The following is a 17813-nucleotide window of genomic DNA, read 5'->3' as shown; positions in this document are numbered from 1 at the left end:
CATATATTTTATTTTTTATTGTTCACATAACAAGGCTTTTGAGGTTCATCCATAGCATGACTGAGTAATTCATTCTTTTTTGTGATGCAGTAGAGAACCTCTAAGTCAGTGCTGTCCCATGGAAATAAAATGCAAGCAACAATTTCTAGTAGCCACATTACAAAACTTAAAGAGAAATAGATGAGATTAACTTTAATATTATTTCAATATGTGTCAATATAAAAAATTAATACAATGTTATAGGTATATGCAGGTGTGTGTGCTAAGTCGATTCAGTTGTGTCCAACTCTGTGCTATCCTATGGACTGTAGCCCACTATACTCCTCTGTCCATGGGATTCTCCAGGCAAGAATACTGGAGTGTGTTGGCACGCCCTCCTCCAGGGGATCGTCCCAACCCAGGGATCGAACCTGGATCGAGTCTCTTATGTCTCCTGCATTGGCAGGCGGGTTACCACTAGTGGCACCTGCGAAGCCCGTTACAGTTATATATACACATATAAACATATGTGTATAACAATGAGAAAACAGAAAGAGAAATTAAGGAAACAATACCATTCACCATTGCAACAAAAAGAATAAAATACTTAGGAGTATATCTACCTAAAGAAACAAAAGACCTATACATAGAAAACTATAAAACACTGATGAAAGAAATCAAAGAAGACACAAACAGATGGAGAAATATACCGTGTTCATGGATTGGAAGAATCAATATTGTCAAAATGGCTATACTACCCAAAGCAATCTATAGATTCAATGCAATCCCTATCAAACTACCAACGGTATTTTTCACAGAACTAGAACAAATAATTTCACAATTTGTATGGAAATACAAAAAACCTCGAATAGCCAAAGTAATCCTGAGAAAGAAGAATGGAACTGGAGGAATCAATCTGCCTGACTTCAGACTCTACTACAAAGCCACAGTCATCAAGACAGTATGGTACTGGCACAAAGACAGAAATATAGATCAATGGAACAGAATAGAAAGCCCAGAGATAAATCCACGAACTTATGGACACCTTATCTTCGACAAAGGAGGCAAGGATATACAATGGAAAAAAGATAACCTCTTTAACAAGTGGTGCTGGGAAAACTGGTCAACCACCTGTAAAAGAATGAAACTAGAACACTTTCTAACACCATACACAAAAATAAACTCAAAATGGATTCAAGATCTAAATGTAAGACCAGAAACTATCAAACTCCTAGAGGAGAACATAGGCAAAACACTCTCCGACATAAATCACAGCAGGATCCTCTATGACCCACATCCCAGAATTTTAGAAACAAAAGCAAAAATAAACAAATGGGACCTAATGAAACTTAAAAGCTTTTGCACAACAAAGGAAACTATAAGCAAGGTGAAAAGACAGCCCTCAGATTGGGAGAAAATAATAGCAAATGAAGCAACAGACAAAGGATTAATCTCAAAAATATACAAGCAACTCCTCCAGCTCAACTCCAGAAAAATAAATGACCCAATCAAAAAATGGGCCAAAGAACTCAACAGACATTTCTCCAAGGAAGACATACAGATGGCTAACAAACACATGAAAAGATGCTCAACATCACTCATTATCAGAGAAATGCAAATCAAAACCACAATGAGGTACCATTATACGCCAGTCAGGATGGCTGCTATCCAAAAGTCTACAAGCAATAAATGCTGGAGAGGGTGTGGAGAAAAGGGAACCCTCTTACACTGTTGGTGGGAATGCAAATTAGTACAGCCACTATGGAAAACAGTGTGGAGATTTCTTAAAAAACTGGAAATAGAACTGCCATATGACCCAGCAATCCCACTTCTGGGCATACACACCAAGGAAACCAGATCTGAAAGAGACACGTGCACCCCAATGTTCATCGCAGCACTGTTTATAATAGCCAGGACATGGAAGCAACCCAGATGCCCATCAGCAGACGAATGGATGAGGAAGCTGTGGTACATATACACCATGGAATATTACTCAGCCATTAAAAAGAATTCATTTGAATCAGTTCTAATGAGATGGATGAAACTGGAGCCCATTATACAGAGTGAAGTAAGCCAGAAAGATAAAGACCATTACAGTATACTAACACATATATATGGACTTTAGAAAGATGGTAATGATAACCCTATATGCAAAACAGAAAAAGAGACTCAGATGTATAGAACAGACTTGTGGACTCTGGGAGAAGGCGAGGGTGGGATGTTTCAAGAGAACAGCATTGAAACATGTATATTATCTAGGGTGAAACAGATCACCAGCCCAGGTTGGGTACATGAGACAAGTGCTCGGGCCTGGTGCACTGGGAAGACCCAGAGGGATCGGGTGGAGAGGGAGGTGGGAGGGGGGACTGGGATGGGGAATACATGTAAACCCATAGCTAATTCATTTCAATGTATGACAAAAAATACTGTAATGATGTAAAGTAATTAGCCTCCAACTAATAAAAATAAATGGAAAAAATAAAAAATTAAAAAAATTTAAAAAAAACATGTGTATAGTACTAACTCTTTGAAATCTGATGCTCATTTTGCACATTTCAATTCAGGCTAGCCATGATTCAAGTGTTCAATAGTCACTTATGACTCGTGGCCACTGTATTGAACTGCATTGCTCTAGATTCTAGAATCGCATTCAGTATTCACATGAAGAGACTTTATAAAAGAAAGAACTGAGTATTTATGCTTCTCTATGGAAAACCATATGCTGGATGGAGCTGGAGAGGAAAATGAGGGGAGGAAGACAGTGAAAGAAGTCTGAAAATAAAACTTGGAGCAAATCAGCACACAATTCCTTCATTCCTGACCAAAGCCACAAGCAGTTACAAGAGTTACTGCAGCTGGTTGAACTGAAGCCAAAGCAGAAAAGGAGAAAAGTGAAGTAAAACAAGAAAATTTGCTCTACTCAATTTGACTGTGTGTCTGGGGTCTGAGGCAAATTCCTGCCAGACACCAATTTGAGTTACGTTTTCACATAGACCTAAGACCCCCAGTGAGAGCTGATGGCAACCCACCTAGGAAAGGGTCAGCCAGTGGCCTGGGTTGGCTATAAAACATGTCATTTCCCTTAGGGGTGTAGTTAACTGTGCAACTCTGACTGACAGAGGGGACCTAGGAAGAGGCTCCGGCTCCACCTCTTCTTGGACTGGCCCACTCCTCTGTGTACTCACTGTGGTCAAGGTACAGTGCTCTTCTCTTCGTTCCACCTCATCTCATCCCTTCCTGCCTTCCCATAGGCTGTTCCCTCTGGCTCATCACCCTTTCCCCAGTTTTTCATGTGGCAGACACGTTCCCACCCTTCAGAAGTCTCAGCTTAAATGTCCCTCCCTTTGGAGACCTCTCTGATCACCCACATTAAAGCAGGTGCCCCATGCTCCTCAACCCCATACACAACTATTCTCTATCTCAGTCCAAATTTCTACTCAAGGACACTTACCACAGTTATAATTCTTTACTTAATGGTTTGTTTCCTGTGTGAGGTCTCTCTTCCCCAAGAGGGCAGGAACCTTGTCTGTCTTATATATACTGTACCCCCAGTCCGAGCCAAGCACAGAGTCTGTGCTTTTGATGAATGGATGGACAGATGAATGGACAAATAGGGGCTAGGAGGGAAGAAAGGGATAGGCAGGAATCAAAGGGTCTGGGTCCTGGAAGTGGAATGTCAGAACACACTCAAGACAGACTTTGCTCTGGCAACAAATGGAATCGATTCTCCTTCAGCTTTGACTCACATTCCAGCTCTCAGGAAACCCTTTACTAACATCTTTTGAAATATGGTGTTTCAACTTCTAACAGAAATCAAAAATGCTCTGCCCTTTACCATCTGAGACCTCCTGGGATTGTGAAAATATTCTTTATTGTTGGTGGCTCAGTCATTTTCTAGAAGGTCAGACTGTCTGGTCCTGGTGGACATTTTGCTCTGTAATGGACATTAAATCTTGGCCTGAAAAGGTTATGTCTCACTCCTTTTTATAGACAACACACCATCTACACTTCAGTGGCTAGAGTAAATTGAAAAAACCAGTGTATCTTAGGTGTAAACCCTGGAGCTTACTGATTACCCAGAGCAATATAAAAGGTCAGAAATCTAAGGCTCAGAGATGATAAACTAAGAATTCTCTGGCCAATAAAATGACGTAGCAACAGCCAGAGGCACATAAGGGTGTGCGTTCTTGTTTCCAAGATGTGGCAGTGACATTTGTAACAAGGAATGCCAATTTGCAGGGCACCTAGAAGCATTCTGACTTATATTCCTGGGGTCAATTATGTTCAAAAATTCGCCTCCAAGTGAGGGTGACGCGAAAGACCTAGAGTTTCCTCCAGCTTGTGGTTTCTCTGAGGCGTGCTGTCAAAAGAGTACTTGAGAGAGACTGAGGCATTAGACAAGATATTTCATTTCCTTTTTTAAAAATAAAAACCTTGTATCTTTTTTAGCCAAGATATTTCACTTGGCCCCATATTTCTCACCTGTTTTCAAACAACCAGATTATTCCTTCCAACACGAGACAGCTCTCAGATGACAGAAAAAGGCCACTGGTGTGGGTGTCACTCTACTCTAGACCCACTCTCACAAGAACCTTCTACTGAACGGAGGAGTTAACACATCCAGGTAGGGAGGACTCGTCTGACGACTCTCAGAGCAGTACATTAGGAGGTTCTGAGCTTTATCAAACCAAGTCAGTGCAAATTCGTCCCTCTCCCTCAATGCCCTAAGAATCCACACATATCTTTATCGTGCAGGGGGAGATACCAAAAAGACTGAAGATTTGGTCTCAGCTTCATTTTTTTCAGTAATTCAGTAATTTATTAACTTTAGTTAATAATAATTTATCAGTATGTATTAATTGTGACAAATATACCATACTCGTGTTAAATGAAGATGTTAATAATAGGGGAAGTTGGATGTAGAATATATGGAAACTATACTGTCTTTGCAACTTTACATATAAAACTACTCTAAAATAAAAAGTTTATCAAGATAAGAAAAAACTTCCCCAGAACTGACCAGTCTAACAAGACCTGTGCCAGATATCAAAAGCATCACAATGGACTTCACTCACTGCTGGCTTGCAAGAACAGGACTATGGAAATTCTTCTGGATGGCTCTTTTTTAGCTGCCATTGTACTTCTGAAGTTGCATTTCCTGTTTTTTGTTGCTCTTCAGCTCAAAACTCAGGAGAAGGACTCATATATCATATCTCAGAGCAAGACGCAGCTGAAGGCTAAACACACTTGGAAGACCAAATGGGTCAAGAGTCACACCAACCAAAACCAATTATTATTATTATCTCATTAAAGCCACTCAGGCAGGAGCAGGAATAAAAGCTTGCATCTGATAGCACTCCGAGGGAAGCTCGAGAGAAGCACTTTCTTATCTGGGATCTCATTTTTTAAAAGAACATCTTGTTTTCTCAATCCAGGGTGTCTGATTTCGAAAACACAAGTATTCAGCAACTCACGTGGACCTGCCTTCTGTTAAATGGCTCATGAGAAACACCCCTCAGCGGCCAGTCCCATGATCAGAAAAACCGATCCTGCAAGCTGTGAAAGCTGCTCCATCATACACTCATCCAAGCTGCTCTCAGGACTTTGTGTCTCTTCCCTTTCCCTCCATTCTCACTGGTTTGGTTCCCTCTGTGTTATCCACAGTCCCCCATGGCCCCATTCTCCTGGTCCAATACTGAAATGTCAGGATGAAAAGAATATAAGGGTTGCGGGGGGTGGGGGGCAGGGAATGAAGAAAAAGCTCATTGCAACTCACTCTTCCCCACTCTTCCCCTCAATCAATGAGTTCTGTCAAATATAAACACCCATGTCTAATCTCCACCCAAATCAAGAAACAGAATGTTTCCATCATCCCCAAAAGATTCCCAGCTGTCACCAGCTATAGCACACAAATCTAGTCTATGGCGACAGAAATCAGATCAGTGGTGGCTTCAAGTGGAGGATGGGGGGTGGTGAGGGTCAACTGCAAAGAGGCACAAGAGAACTTTTGGGCTGTCTCTTTGGGGCTGGAGCTTTTGAGTGCTGGTTATACCTGGGTGTGTGTGTTTGTCAAAACTGATGTCTACACATAAAATGGGTGCATCTTATGGTATTTCCATTATATGTCAATAAAGTTGATTGAAAAAAAATTCCGCTGGTGTTAGTTTCAAAGTCCTGGCTATTCCTTTGATCCCTAGTTATTCATCTTCCTGGAAGCTTTTCCTGCTCTTCTGGGCCCACAGTAAAACCTCCCTCCTGGGATTCACAGTCCTCAGAGCCTGCATTGTTCACCTGGCAATTTATTCAGAATTTCTGTGTGATACTGTTATCACCGTTTAACTTTTTAACGAACTCAGGAGTTGTCTCCCAGCTAGACTGTAAATGCCTTGGCTGGAAATGGTTTCACTCCTCACCGGTCCCTCTCAGGCATGGGCTCACACATGCCAAGCGCCTGCAGGGCCTGGCAGCCCCCTGGAGAAATGCTGAGGGGACGAGACTCGCGTGGCCCAGGCCCAGCCACTACAACGTGCACCCAGAGGGAGAGGAGAGCAAGCCAGCGAAGGGCGAGGATGTAGTGTGGGTGGCCAACACCCGCAGCAGTGACCACCGGCCCCACAGCCCAGCACAGCTCTTGTCCTGTCGCGCTCATTCCCCAGAAGACTCCTGGGACATCTCTAAACTGCTCCAAGCTGTCATCCCAGGATCTAGTGGCACTGACCACCTTGGGAAGTCTTTTCGCCTCTCTGATACTGGCCCCGTATTTCCCAGACCCCGTGTTTTCTTTCCTGTCAGTCAAGCACATCCTTCAGCCAACAGACCTCTCCAAACAGAACATGAGGCTATTCCCAGTGTGGCCTCACAGCTTCAGAAGCCCCAGGTCAGCGCCTCTGCTCAAAGTTAAGCCTCATACCAAGCCCCAGGGCCACCAGGACTTGCTCTAAACCACCTGTGCACTAAAAATACCACCTACCACATCAGTGTGGATGTTGCACCCATCAGCCACTACAGCCAACCGTGATGGACAGCCCCAAGGGAACTCGTCAGGATGGAAACACTACGTCCACCCCTGAGTCCTCAGACACTGCAGCCGCCAGCCCTGGCTCCCTGCAATGGTGCACCCCGAGGAAACCAGGAGGAGAAAACAGGATGCTGGCCCCAGAGAGCTGAGGTACATATCAAAGGAACGATTTCAGGGAGCCCAGACTCTTGCACCTTCCCATATATAAAAGAGCCCCAATTCCTTAACTTGAGATGTCACGTTTTCTTCGATTAACAGCAATCCTTTGGTGTTCTGACTACCTCGTCTTTGTTGCAAAAACTCCTAAATGTCCTGGTTCCTCACTTTGTCTCTATGGAACAGTCTCTCAGAGTTATCTAAGATACTGCACCCTGGGCTTAAGGCCTCAGTTTTTTCCACCGAATAAAATATAATTTTCAATTCTTAGGGTGTGCCTTTTTTGTCAGTTGAAACATCCTTGATGATGGATGGTTTCTAGTTCATGTTCTGGTGATCTTTCCATTCAACATTCATTCAGTGACTGTTAATTGAGTGCCTACTATGAGCCAGGCACTGTCCTAGGCACTACAGACAAAGCAGTGGACAAAACAAGCAAGGAAGTTCCTACTCTGGCTGAAGGTATCATGCTATTGGGTGTGGAGGTGCGATCAATGACAAGAAGCAGGTGAATGGATGATAAAGAGGTTGAATTCACATGATGACTACCGAGATGAAGAAAATCAAACAGAGAGAGTGTTGGGACAGAGGTGGTGATTCCCTGAGGCTGGGACGGCAGAGTCTCACTGAGGAAGTGATATCTGGGCTGACAGCTGAAGGATAAGGAGCCATCCACACAAAGATATGGGGCAGGGGGGCATTTCAGACAGCAGGTGCAAAGGCCCTGAGGCAGGAATAAGTTGGATGAGCTCTGCAACGCAGGAGGGAGTTCAGTGCAGCTAGGGTACAGTAGGAGAGTGGAGGAGAACTAGATGAGGTTAGGGTAGCACGTGGAGGTCAAATGATTTCAGGTCTCATGTGCCACGGAAGCAGATGGGATTTTATTCCAACCATCGTTGGAAGCTTTTCGAGAGTTTTAACTCTAGTCCCCAGGTCCCTCAAGGACCAAACTGTGCCTTACATATGTGAATTCTTCTTGGACCTAGAATCCTGGCCAGGCATTCCACTAGTATTCCTGGCAAACAGAATCTGCTAAGAAAGCATCAGTGCAAAGCCCTATGCCCTGGATCCCACCCTTTACCTATTGGGGACCCATTATCGCTTTTTCTGGGACCCTTCCCCACAACTTAAACTCAGACTTGTGTTTGCCCCATAGTTTCTGCAGCCAAACTAGACCCCCTCTCAGCATCTGTACCAGGCTCTCCCCAGCCGGCTTGTTCCAGTAGGTGGCCCCAGTCCCAGACCTCATTCTACCAAGTGCCTGGGACCTCCATCTGTAACAGCTCAAGGGGTCACAACGAGACCCAGTGGGGAGGACCCTCCAGTGCCCGCCTCCAATGCTCAACTCACCTTCGCCCAAAGTCTGCTTGAGTAAGTCGTGCTTGGCTTGCAGCTTAGTGATGAGGTTACTGCCGTTCACATACTCTTTAAATTTCTGTAAGACACAGGCACAAGGACATTACAGATTGCAGGGCCAGGTCCTACCATCTCTGCCTCTGTAACAGACCTCGGGGTGGGAAGCCACCAGCAAGGCCTCAAGGTGGAGGGGGGAGGGTCTCTGCATCAGTTCCAGCAGGTCCCCACCTCTGCTTAGCGTGGCTGTCCAGTTCCAGGTCAGTTTCGGAACACAAAGAAAGCTGGAGGAGGTGGGAGATGGGCAAAGTAAAAGGGGCTACTGTCACGTGAGGACGGCAGGAGCTGGGGCAGAGGGCTTTCTCAGCGATCAAAGTTCCTCTGTGCTTCTGGGCCAAGGGCATGCAGCCGAGGCAAGAGCGTGTTATTGGATCTGTCAGAGAGGAGCCTCAGGACATGTCTTCTTTCATCTGGCTGAGAACTGAAGCAGGAAGGGCACTGCAGGCCTCTGGAGACGTTCCTATTAAAATAACCCAAACTGCACTTGGGGGATAAGGTTTTCTTCTTTTTACAGATGAGAAAGGTTAGAATCACACAAGAAGTGATCTGCCCAAAGTTCCTGGGATCCAGGCTGCCTCTGGTCCAGGGGCCTGGCCAAACACAGTGCACTCGGGTGCAGTCCAGGGAACAAGGCACCCAGAACAGAAAAACATTTACCTGCCCCCAGTTCAGCATGGCCTCAGCCACGCCTCCACACAGGTACCAGCTTCCCTTGGCCCCCCTTGCCCCATGTCACCCAATCACAGGCTGGGAGCCCTCTCTGCTGGGCCAAGAGGCACTGCACGCGTGGCCCACACCAGTTCCCTTCTGGATCCCTGGTGCTTATAGCTGTGCCTGACATGTAGTAGGTGCTGAGAAATTCAGCTGAACCCCTGACCTGGTGGCACTGACATAGCAGAATAGGAGAAAGACAATGAGCTAACAAAAATGTAATCTAGGGATGGAAACAAGGCAGGAATGAGGATCTGGAAGTAGGAACAGACCTCACTGCAAAGCTGCCATTTCAGCCCCGGCCTGAAGGAGGTGAGGAAGGGGCCACGTGGGGGCAGAGGAGGGGGTTCACAGCAGAGGGGAATGCAATTACCAAGGCCCTGAGGGGGAAGGCACGGGGATGGATGTGATTGCCCCAAATCTGCCAGCTAGTTTCTCACCAAAAATCCATTCTATGCCTCAGCCAGGAGGCTCAGATGGAGCACAGGGGAGCAGAGAGGTGAGCCTCGGCAGCTCAGGACATATGGAGCGTCACTCTGCCCGCAGAAGACAGGTGTGGGGTGAAGGCCCACATGTGCCCAGAGAAGACTGAGCTCGCTGAACCCTGCTGCCCCCACCCCCACCCCACGGCAGGTTTCTGGAGTTTGGGCCTTCTTTATTCTTGGCCTTGGTCTTTCTCAGCTCCTAGGGCCTTGTCTTGTGGTTGTTAAGTCATCCCTGTTGTATCTGTAGATGGTTTTCAAACAGGTATATTTGGTCCTCACTGCAATCTCAGATGATAAATGACAGAAGCATCACTGTTCTCATTCTACACAGAGGGAGAAACTGCTTAGAGTAGTGACCACACAGTGTGTGACCTTGATCAAATTTCTGAACATTTCTGGGCCTCATGCCTTCCTCAGGGTAAAATGAGGAGACTCATGGTGCTTCTCCCAGTGTGGTGCAGGCACCAGCTGAGGAGAGTGTCCACAGGCAGATTCCTGCTCTGGACTCCTGTGAGTCTAACCCTAGGAGGACTCCACAGAAGCCCAGGTGTCCTCACATTTCCAGGGCGCCACTTCAGACAGGGTGGCAGTCTGGAAACTTTTCAAGAAGTTTCTTACAAAATTCAAAAACACACTTCCGTTTGATAGTTACTCACCGAGAGGCTCTCTCTCTGGATGCTTCCAGTGATACCACCCTCTGATTTTATCCTGTGTTCAAGAATTCACCATGAAACCCAGAGCTGAGGTTAAGTAGGTGTTCTCTCCATCCTGCCTCAGTGCCCCAGGCAGGTGAAGCTCTAGTCCCAAACCTGTAACTCGTGCTTTGGCGGGTGACTCACTTGTTAGTGTAAATTACAACCTGGGGCTCTGGGCCCCTGGCTACTGCTTCTATGCTTCACCTAGGCTTCATGTGTGAAGAAAAAAATACCATCAATTCATATTGATATTTGCTTTAAAAGGAGTGTTACATCCTTAAAAATACCTAAATAATGTCACAACATCAAATCATGAGGTGCACTAGCCAGTCAGGTTGATAACTTGAATATCTAAATCAAAGTACAACATCCATGACCCCCATAAGGGATGCTGTCTTTTCATTTCAAGCAGGCTGAATTCCCATCTTTGATTCTGCTGCCAAAGTGACTTAATGCCCATCCATTTCCCCCCCTTATCTTTGTAACCCATAAATTCTCTACAAACACAGTATGCCCCCAGTGGAAGTGGTGAACCCCCGAAACTGGCATGGACTCATTCACTAAGTCTCCCTTTGCTTTCTTTTTTGAAAGCAACAAAATTGATCAATGAAATGGAGTATGCATCAACCACTGGCTTTCAACGGATATTTGATGAGTAAGAAATAGAGTTGGATGTTAAAACTGGGTGGGTTTGCCACTGGTTAAATGACCACAATCTAAAACTGCTAATTCATGGATCAATATCAGCCTAATGGCATGTTTTGAACAACTCTGTCTTTGGCCTTGGTCTTGACATAGCAATTCATTTCTTGTTTGTTTGTTTTAACTAATAAACTTTAAGGTACAGAAGCCACCCTTACTGAATCTCTAGACACAAGGTCTGAAGAGACAGCATCTATGATGAGCAACCAGATAAGGCTCATGACAGCTGGAGCCATGAGCTGAATCCATCAAGAGGAAATCAAACTGGTAATAAACATAAGATCCACCTAAGACATCACCTACACATCCCATAGGAGGATGGTTTAATGGCGGTATGCTGAGAATAGAGATTTAACTGATACTAGCTTTAAAAAAACCCAATAGAATGTAATCTTAGGATGTATGAAAAGAGAAGCATAGCCCCTAATGTGGAAGGAGGTGAAAGTTTAGCCCTGTTTTGTGCTGGTCACTCCATTGCTGGGAGTCTCTTTCTAGAAGTACTGACAGAACATGGTCAGGAAAGAGTCACTAGGATGCTGAGGCCACTCAAAACAAAAGCTTAAGAGGCCAGATTGAAACAAGTAGATGTGTTCAGCCTAGAGAAATAAAAGCCCAGCTCCTTGCAACCTTGCCAGACTGTCAAGTAGAATTAGCCTCTCTCTGGGCTGTCCCAGAGAACAGAATTAAGATCAATGACCAGAAATCCTCGTGAGGAAGCTTTTTGAAGATAACAGAGATACAGGAAAACATTATAATGTCCATAGACAGCCACAAGCCAAACAAAACAGTTGTTTGGGGAGGGAGGGAGCTTTTAATCTGGGGCTGTTCAAGCACAATCTGCATGACTCTGGGGCAGGAACTGGGTGGAATAGGATCCAGTGTCAGATGGAAGATCCTCTCCAACCCAACATTGCATATTCACTAAAAACCCATTGAACCAAAGCCCCGATGCCTCTCATCCCTGTTTCTCCCTGGCCAAATGGAATATAAGTAATCTGGGATTTTACATGAAGGGCTGGCAACTCACCAGCTATTTGCAAAGATCACCCAGGGCATTGTTTGCAGAGTCTAGGCCCAAATTTGACACAACTTGACATGACAACCATACACTTAACTTGGGGGTTGTTACTCGGGATGTGCCTCTGGCTCTGTCAGCCCTTTTCCTCTCACCCTACTGAGCACAACCCTCTCTGTGTTTTTTCTAGAACAGGAAAGTTGCAATAAGTGTCAATCCAAGATCAAGGCTGATGCTACCCACTGGTTAGCTCACTTTCTGCACGTCACAAAGCCAAGGCAGACAACTTATTCTGAAAAGCATGTTGGAGGAACTGTAGGTCTAAGTGACCCATGCGGTTCCTCTGGCTGCCACTAATTTGGGCTGTCCCCCAAAAGTCACTGCCAGCGGGGCTACAGACAGCAGGTTCTCAGTCAGGATGCCACTTACCATAAAATAGAACATTTCTGTCTCCTGCTGGTTGGCTCTCCTCTTGGCGATGTTGATCTTGCTCATGTAGGTCTCGGAGGCAGCCGACTTCACAGACTCCGTGGACCGGCTGTGTTGGAAGGCGTCGGAGACATCAAAGTCCTCCACGGTCAGCATGTCCTGCAACGTCTGCATGGTGGCATCCAGAGTTTTTCTGACCTAGAGAAACACCGCATGTCAACAAAAGTCCCGTAGCCTCAGAATGTCTTTGACACGTCAAAGTCTTTCCCAATCGTTCCTTTATTTCTTCCACGTAAAGCCCCCAGAGGTAGGTAGGACAAAGGTGCTCACTTCTGTTAACGGTGATGTGGAAAATAAGGCTGGCAGCTGGCTGGGAGGAGAAGCCGGGTCGCCTAAGCTCAGTCATGACATGGGTCTACTTCTGCCAGTGAGAACCTTGGAGAACACTGTGCCCAGCAAGGGACTTGGGTTTTGAGGTCTGTGTCTCTCTACGGTAACACAGCCCCAGAGACGCTCCTCCTGGGGGGGCAGGGCCCTGAGGAGGGACAACCCTAGAAGGACTCCCCGTTCTGCTCATCCCAAGCAGGGAGAAGACAGTCTGGATACAGGGGGCTCCGTTCTCCATGGACAAACTCTCACACTGTCGGCCACGGAGTCCACACAAGCCTGAGAAAAGAGGGCTGGAGGAAGACGGCCCGAGACACGCGCGGCGTGCCCGCTCCTCCACGCCCCGACTCCCCTCCCAGGACCAAGCTGGACCCCCGGAGGCTTCACGCACAGGCCCCAGCCTCCCCACAGCCCTTCAGTGGACTGTGCCTAAAGGGCGGACCCGAGCTTGAATGGAGGTGGTTTCAAACACAGTCCTGGGAGAGCCTGCATCCACACTCACTGGACAACGATTGCCGGCCACTCAGAGTCTCTCTTGGCACTCAGACCTCAACTTAAAAGTCGCCTCCTGGCCACAACCACATTCTTAACTTAGTGGCTGATATTTTATGTCCTCAGTTTGCTGTTTGTTTGCTTTTGTGCTTCCACTCTCAGCCGCCTCTTCTCACCAGGCTATAAACCCCATGAGAGAAAGTACTCTACACTGTCTGTTCACTCACTTAACTCGGCACTGAACACATTTAGAGGATAGTATGTGCTGAATAGGGCTTCCCAGGTGGCTCAGTGGGTAAAGAATCCATCCACCTGCAAAAGCAGGAGATGCAGGCAGGCATGAGTTCGATCCCCGGGTTGGGAAGATACCCTGGAGAAGGAAATGGCAACCTACTCCAGTATCCTTGCCTGGAGAATCCCATGGACAGAGGAATCTGGCAGGCTACAGTCCACGGGGTCGCATGACTGAAGCAACTGAGCGTGAGCACGAGCATGTGCTGAATAACAATTTGTTGAATGAAGAACTGAGTGACTCAGTTCTTTCCAACACAGCCTCATGGAAGCTCAGGCTCAAAATTAAGCATTTCCCCGGCTGTGAACAGCCTACCCAGAGGAACATGTGCTTCACCCTCCTTTCTGTGGTCCTGACTTTCAACCTAAATTCCATTAACATTATTATACACATACAGCACATGCTGTTCCATGTAGACAATTTAAAATGCTGTGGGGGAAGAGATGGCATAAAAAAAGGAAGAAAACACTCTGTCCATATCCTCTCTCTTCTCAGGTTTGATAAACAAATACATAGTTGGTCTGTAACCTCCCCACGGGGACTTCTTTGATTTGTTCATCCTGAGCTACACTCTGGTTCACGTTTGCCCTGGTTCCATCCTCTTTCAAGACACAAAGCAACCTGCCTTCTCTGCACAAGACAGCCCCCTCGAGGCCCGAAGACCGGGACCATGACTCCCCCTCTCCAGCTCTGACTGCACGTCTCACAGATGGACCTGCCCACAATCTTGGGTGACATCCTCCAACAGGAGGTCTCCATGTGGCCTCATCATTGCACATCAGAACGGAGCCTCCCAGCTGGTGGGAGCCCCAAGCCACGCGCTGCAGGGAGGTGTGCGGGCCACAGTAGGACAGAAGCTCCGTGGGGCTCAGAATCTGTGACACGCTTAGCGTGCCCTGGGTTGTTTCACTGTGTGATTCAAAATACCTACTCTTACTTCTGATGATAAAAATAACATAAACTCACCGCAGAAAAGAGAGGAAAGCACAAAGAAGAAAAGAGATATCACCTACATTCCTGTAACCCAGACAAAACCACTACCAGCATTTCAAAGTATTTCCTCCCAGCCTTTATCCTACTCCTGTGAATACACTCAGAAATATGCACACACACTTTGGTGTACCCTGGTTAGAATAGTACTGAAGGTAGAGTGCTACTGCCTCTTTGCTTTCCTTTAACATCTTGTAAGCATTTCCTGGGCTTCCCAGGTGGCTCAGTGGTAAAGAATTTGCCTGCAGACACAGGAGACGCAGGAGACAGGGGTTGGATGCCTGGGTCAGGAAGATCCCCTGGAGAAGAAAATGGCAACCCATTCCAGTATTCTTGCCTGGGAAATCCCATGGACAGAGGAGCCTGGAGGGCTACAGTCCAGGGGTTCGCAAGAGTCGGACATGACTGAGCGTACATGCACAAGCATTCCCCATGCCATGAAAGGTTCTTGGTGGGTATGGTTTTAATGGTTCTTCATCTTACAGACGAACCCTGACTTCACACATCTTCCAAGGGAAGCATGGGCTCCCCCCGAGCAACAGCCAAATCCCTCACGGGGCGGTGGGCTCACTCACCTCCTCGTTCTCAATCTTGAGAGTGGCCAGTCTGGACTGCAGCTGGTGGTACCGCACGAGCAGCTCCGTCTGGACGGGCTGCTGGGCGCTGACCTGGCACACCTGCAGAAACGACAGCCACCGCCTGCGCTGGCCCCGGGCCCTGACCTCAGCGGAACCGGGGCCGGCCGCCACCAACGTCCCCATCTGTAGCTGCGGAAACAGGCCTGGGAAGGTTACGCTACCTGCCCAAGACCACACAGCTCATCCTGGGCCACAGCAGGGCCAGCCAGGAGCCAGGGGCCGCCCTCTCACAACTCTTGGCTGTGGTCTATGTTTGGGCAGCGCACGACGGCTCACTACTGACATGATGTCGTTAAGTGAGACTAACTGGCGAACTTCCAGGCAGGAAGCTGTGCCTAAGAGCAGCCAGTGAAAAGAAGGAAGGATGGGAAACAGTGGAATGGACCCAGCAGGAAGGACAGGCAGCTGTGCAACAGCGATCCTCTCGCTGCCCTTCTCCCCACGTGGGCTGACTGAGAGAGGAGGGGGCAGGAGGGGAAGACGAGAGAGAGATACAGTTCTCCTACCCCGAGTCCAGCCAACGCTCTGACTACCGTGGGCTGGACTGCCCGGTGTCACCTGGATGAGCTCATAAGAGACAGCGGGTCTCTGTTTTTTAACCCAGCCTTCAGTCACCAGCCGATGAGTCAGAGGGCTGGACACGAGGGGCTGGGATGGTGCGGGAGCTGTGGGGAAGCCTGGCAGAAGGCATCTCTTGCAAACGAAGGAAGTGAGTAAGGCCGAGGGAGGGTCCAGCTAACGGCATCTTCAAAGGTGCCTCCGGGCCCCTCCCTGCTATGCAGGTGCAGTGACAGCCCAGCCGAGCCCCCACCCGGATCCAGAGGCTGGCTGGGTCCCTCTCTCACGTGACTGGGTGGGGTATCTTAGGTGGAGGGAATGGGGCCACTAGGAGAAAGTTCTGGGCACCTATCCCTGGAGGTAGAGACAGGGAGCCAGATATGACACCTGGTGGCTGTCCTCCTTTGTTCCAGGGACCAGGGCCTGAGCCCTGGAGAGAGGGAGGGATGACATGGAAAAGCTCAAGGAGAGATTTTCGTTAGGAAGTTTTGTGAAACTTGAGTAACTAGTGTGCTGCTTTGGGGCTAGTGACAAGTGTCTTTTCCAATTTTTTTTTCCCCATACCATCATAAGGATGTGAGCAGCACAAGCCCTGAAGGGAACTCAGCTGGCTGGTGTGCTGAGGGCTCAGGGTCCTGGAACCCAGGCCAGAGTGGCTCTGCTGAGACCCCACCTTCGGTGATGCAGGACCATCTGAGGGGAGAACGCAAGATGACGCTCTAAGTGTAGGTGTGGGGCTCCCTTGGGGTCTTCTAGACACAAGTGGGAGGGATTTTACGGGAAGCTAAGGTTCTGTGGTTCCGCAGGCAGCGGACTTGAGGCACCAAGATTAGGGGATTAGTGGTAAACTCCTCCGCTGGGGAAGCCCACGCGCCAAGAACTTGACCCCAGGCCTCTGAGCTGACATTCTTTCCTTCCCCCAGTCCTCTGGGAGCAGCCTCGAGCAGGGGCTCCTGGGAGAAGCCTACCTCGTCCCCCATGTGGGGCTGAAACTCGAACTTGAGCGGGGGGCAGAAGACCTGGTTACACATGTCCATGACCGTGTGCTTGTCGCTTCGGGAATCTAGGTTGTCCACGGCGTTCTCGATGACGTCCAGCCCCTCGTGGCGCGAGGTCTCCAGGTTGTACTCGGCTGAGAGGTAGGTCCGGAAGGTGCGGGCCAGGCTGGCATGAAAGCCCAAGTCACAGCACTTGGAGAGAGCACACACAGAATGTGCAGTTGAGGGTGGTGATGTGGAGGGAGGCCGTCACAGTGACTTAGGTCACCTCCTGCTCCACAGTCAACACTTCCACACTGGAAGGCCTCGTGCACTTCGGAATCTCACCATGCAAGTCATGCCAAACCCTCAGAGGGAGCAGTGGGATTATAATCTGGGCAATGGCAGTTCTTTTCTCAGCTCCCCAAACTCACCGTGTTCTTTCTAATCTCCATGCCTTCACACACTCATACCATCTGCCTGGAAGCCTCTTCCTTTCTCCTCCTGTCTAAATATTCTTCCTCTGGGTTCCAGTTTAGAGGTCACTTCTTCCAGGAAGCCTTCCTTGTTCTCCCCACTCAGAATTTACACCAAGTGTCCCATATCAGGGGTCCACATCTCCCTCCACTTCCTTCAGGTGTTCCCTCAGCGTTTAACACCTGCCACTTGGCGTTACATTCACCTTTAAAGCATCAGGGTGATGCAGATTGAGATTCATGAGGACAAACCCACTGGCTCTTGTCCCCTCTTGCACCTCAAGACCTAGAGCTAGTAGGTACTCAGTAAAAACTTGGTAAATAAACAAATGAAAGGGCTGTGAGAAAAAGAAAGCTGAAAGGGAGGGGAAAAGGAGGGCTCCAGCCTCGGAAGCAGGAA

General features: G+C 47.9%; 1 protein-coding gene across 6 annotated transcripts in view; it reads right to left on the bottom strand.

The window, feature by feature from the left end:
• The window catches only part of SRGAP3 (SLIT-ROBO Rho GTPase activating protein 3), a 250339-nt gene that overhangs the window by 47018 nt on the left and 185508 nt on the right, over positions 1-17813 (bottom strand). For all 6 annotated transcript variants that reach the window (XM_070455600.1, XM_070455601.1, XM_070455602.1 and 3 more), the window contains exons 7-10: positions 16929-17150; positions 15340-15441; positions 12604-12801; positions 8504-8588 (exon numbers count right to left, since the gene is read on the bottom strand). In XM_070455600.1, coding sequence (XP_070311701.1) covers positions 8504-8588; positions 12604-12801; positions 15340-15441; positions 16929-17150 — 607 coding nt within the window. The remainder of the gene's footprint in view (positions 1-8503; positions 8589-12603; positions 12802-15339; positions 15442-16928; positions 17151-17813) is intronic.

This window comes from Odocoileus virginianus, chromosome 26 (genome assembly GCF_023699985.2).
Source record: "Odocoileus virginianus isolate 20LAN1187 ecotype Illinois chromosome 26, Ovbor_1.2, whole genome shotgun sequence".
NCBI classification, from domain to species: domain Eukaryota; kingdom Metazoa; phylum Chordata; class Mammalia; order Artiodactyla; family Cervidae; genus Odocoileus; species Odocoileus virginianus.
The sequence above is the reverse complement of the archived record's forward strand: the minus strand, read 5'-3'. Positions and strand labels throughout refer to the sequence as shown.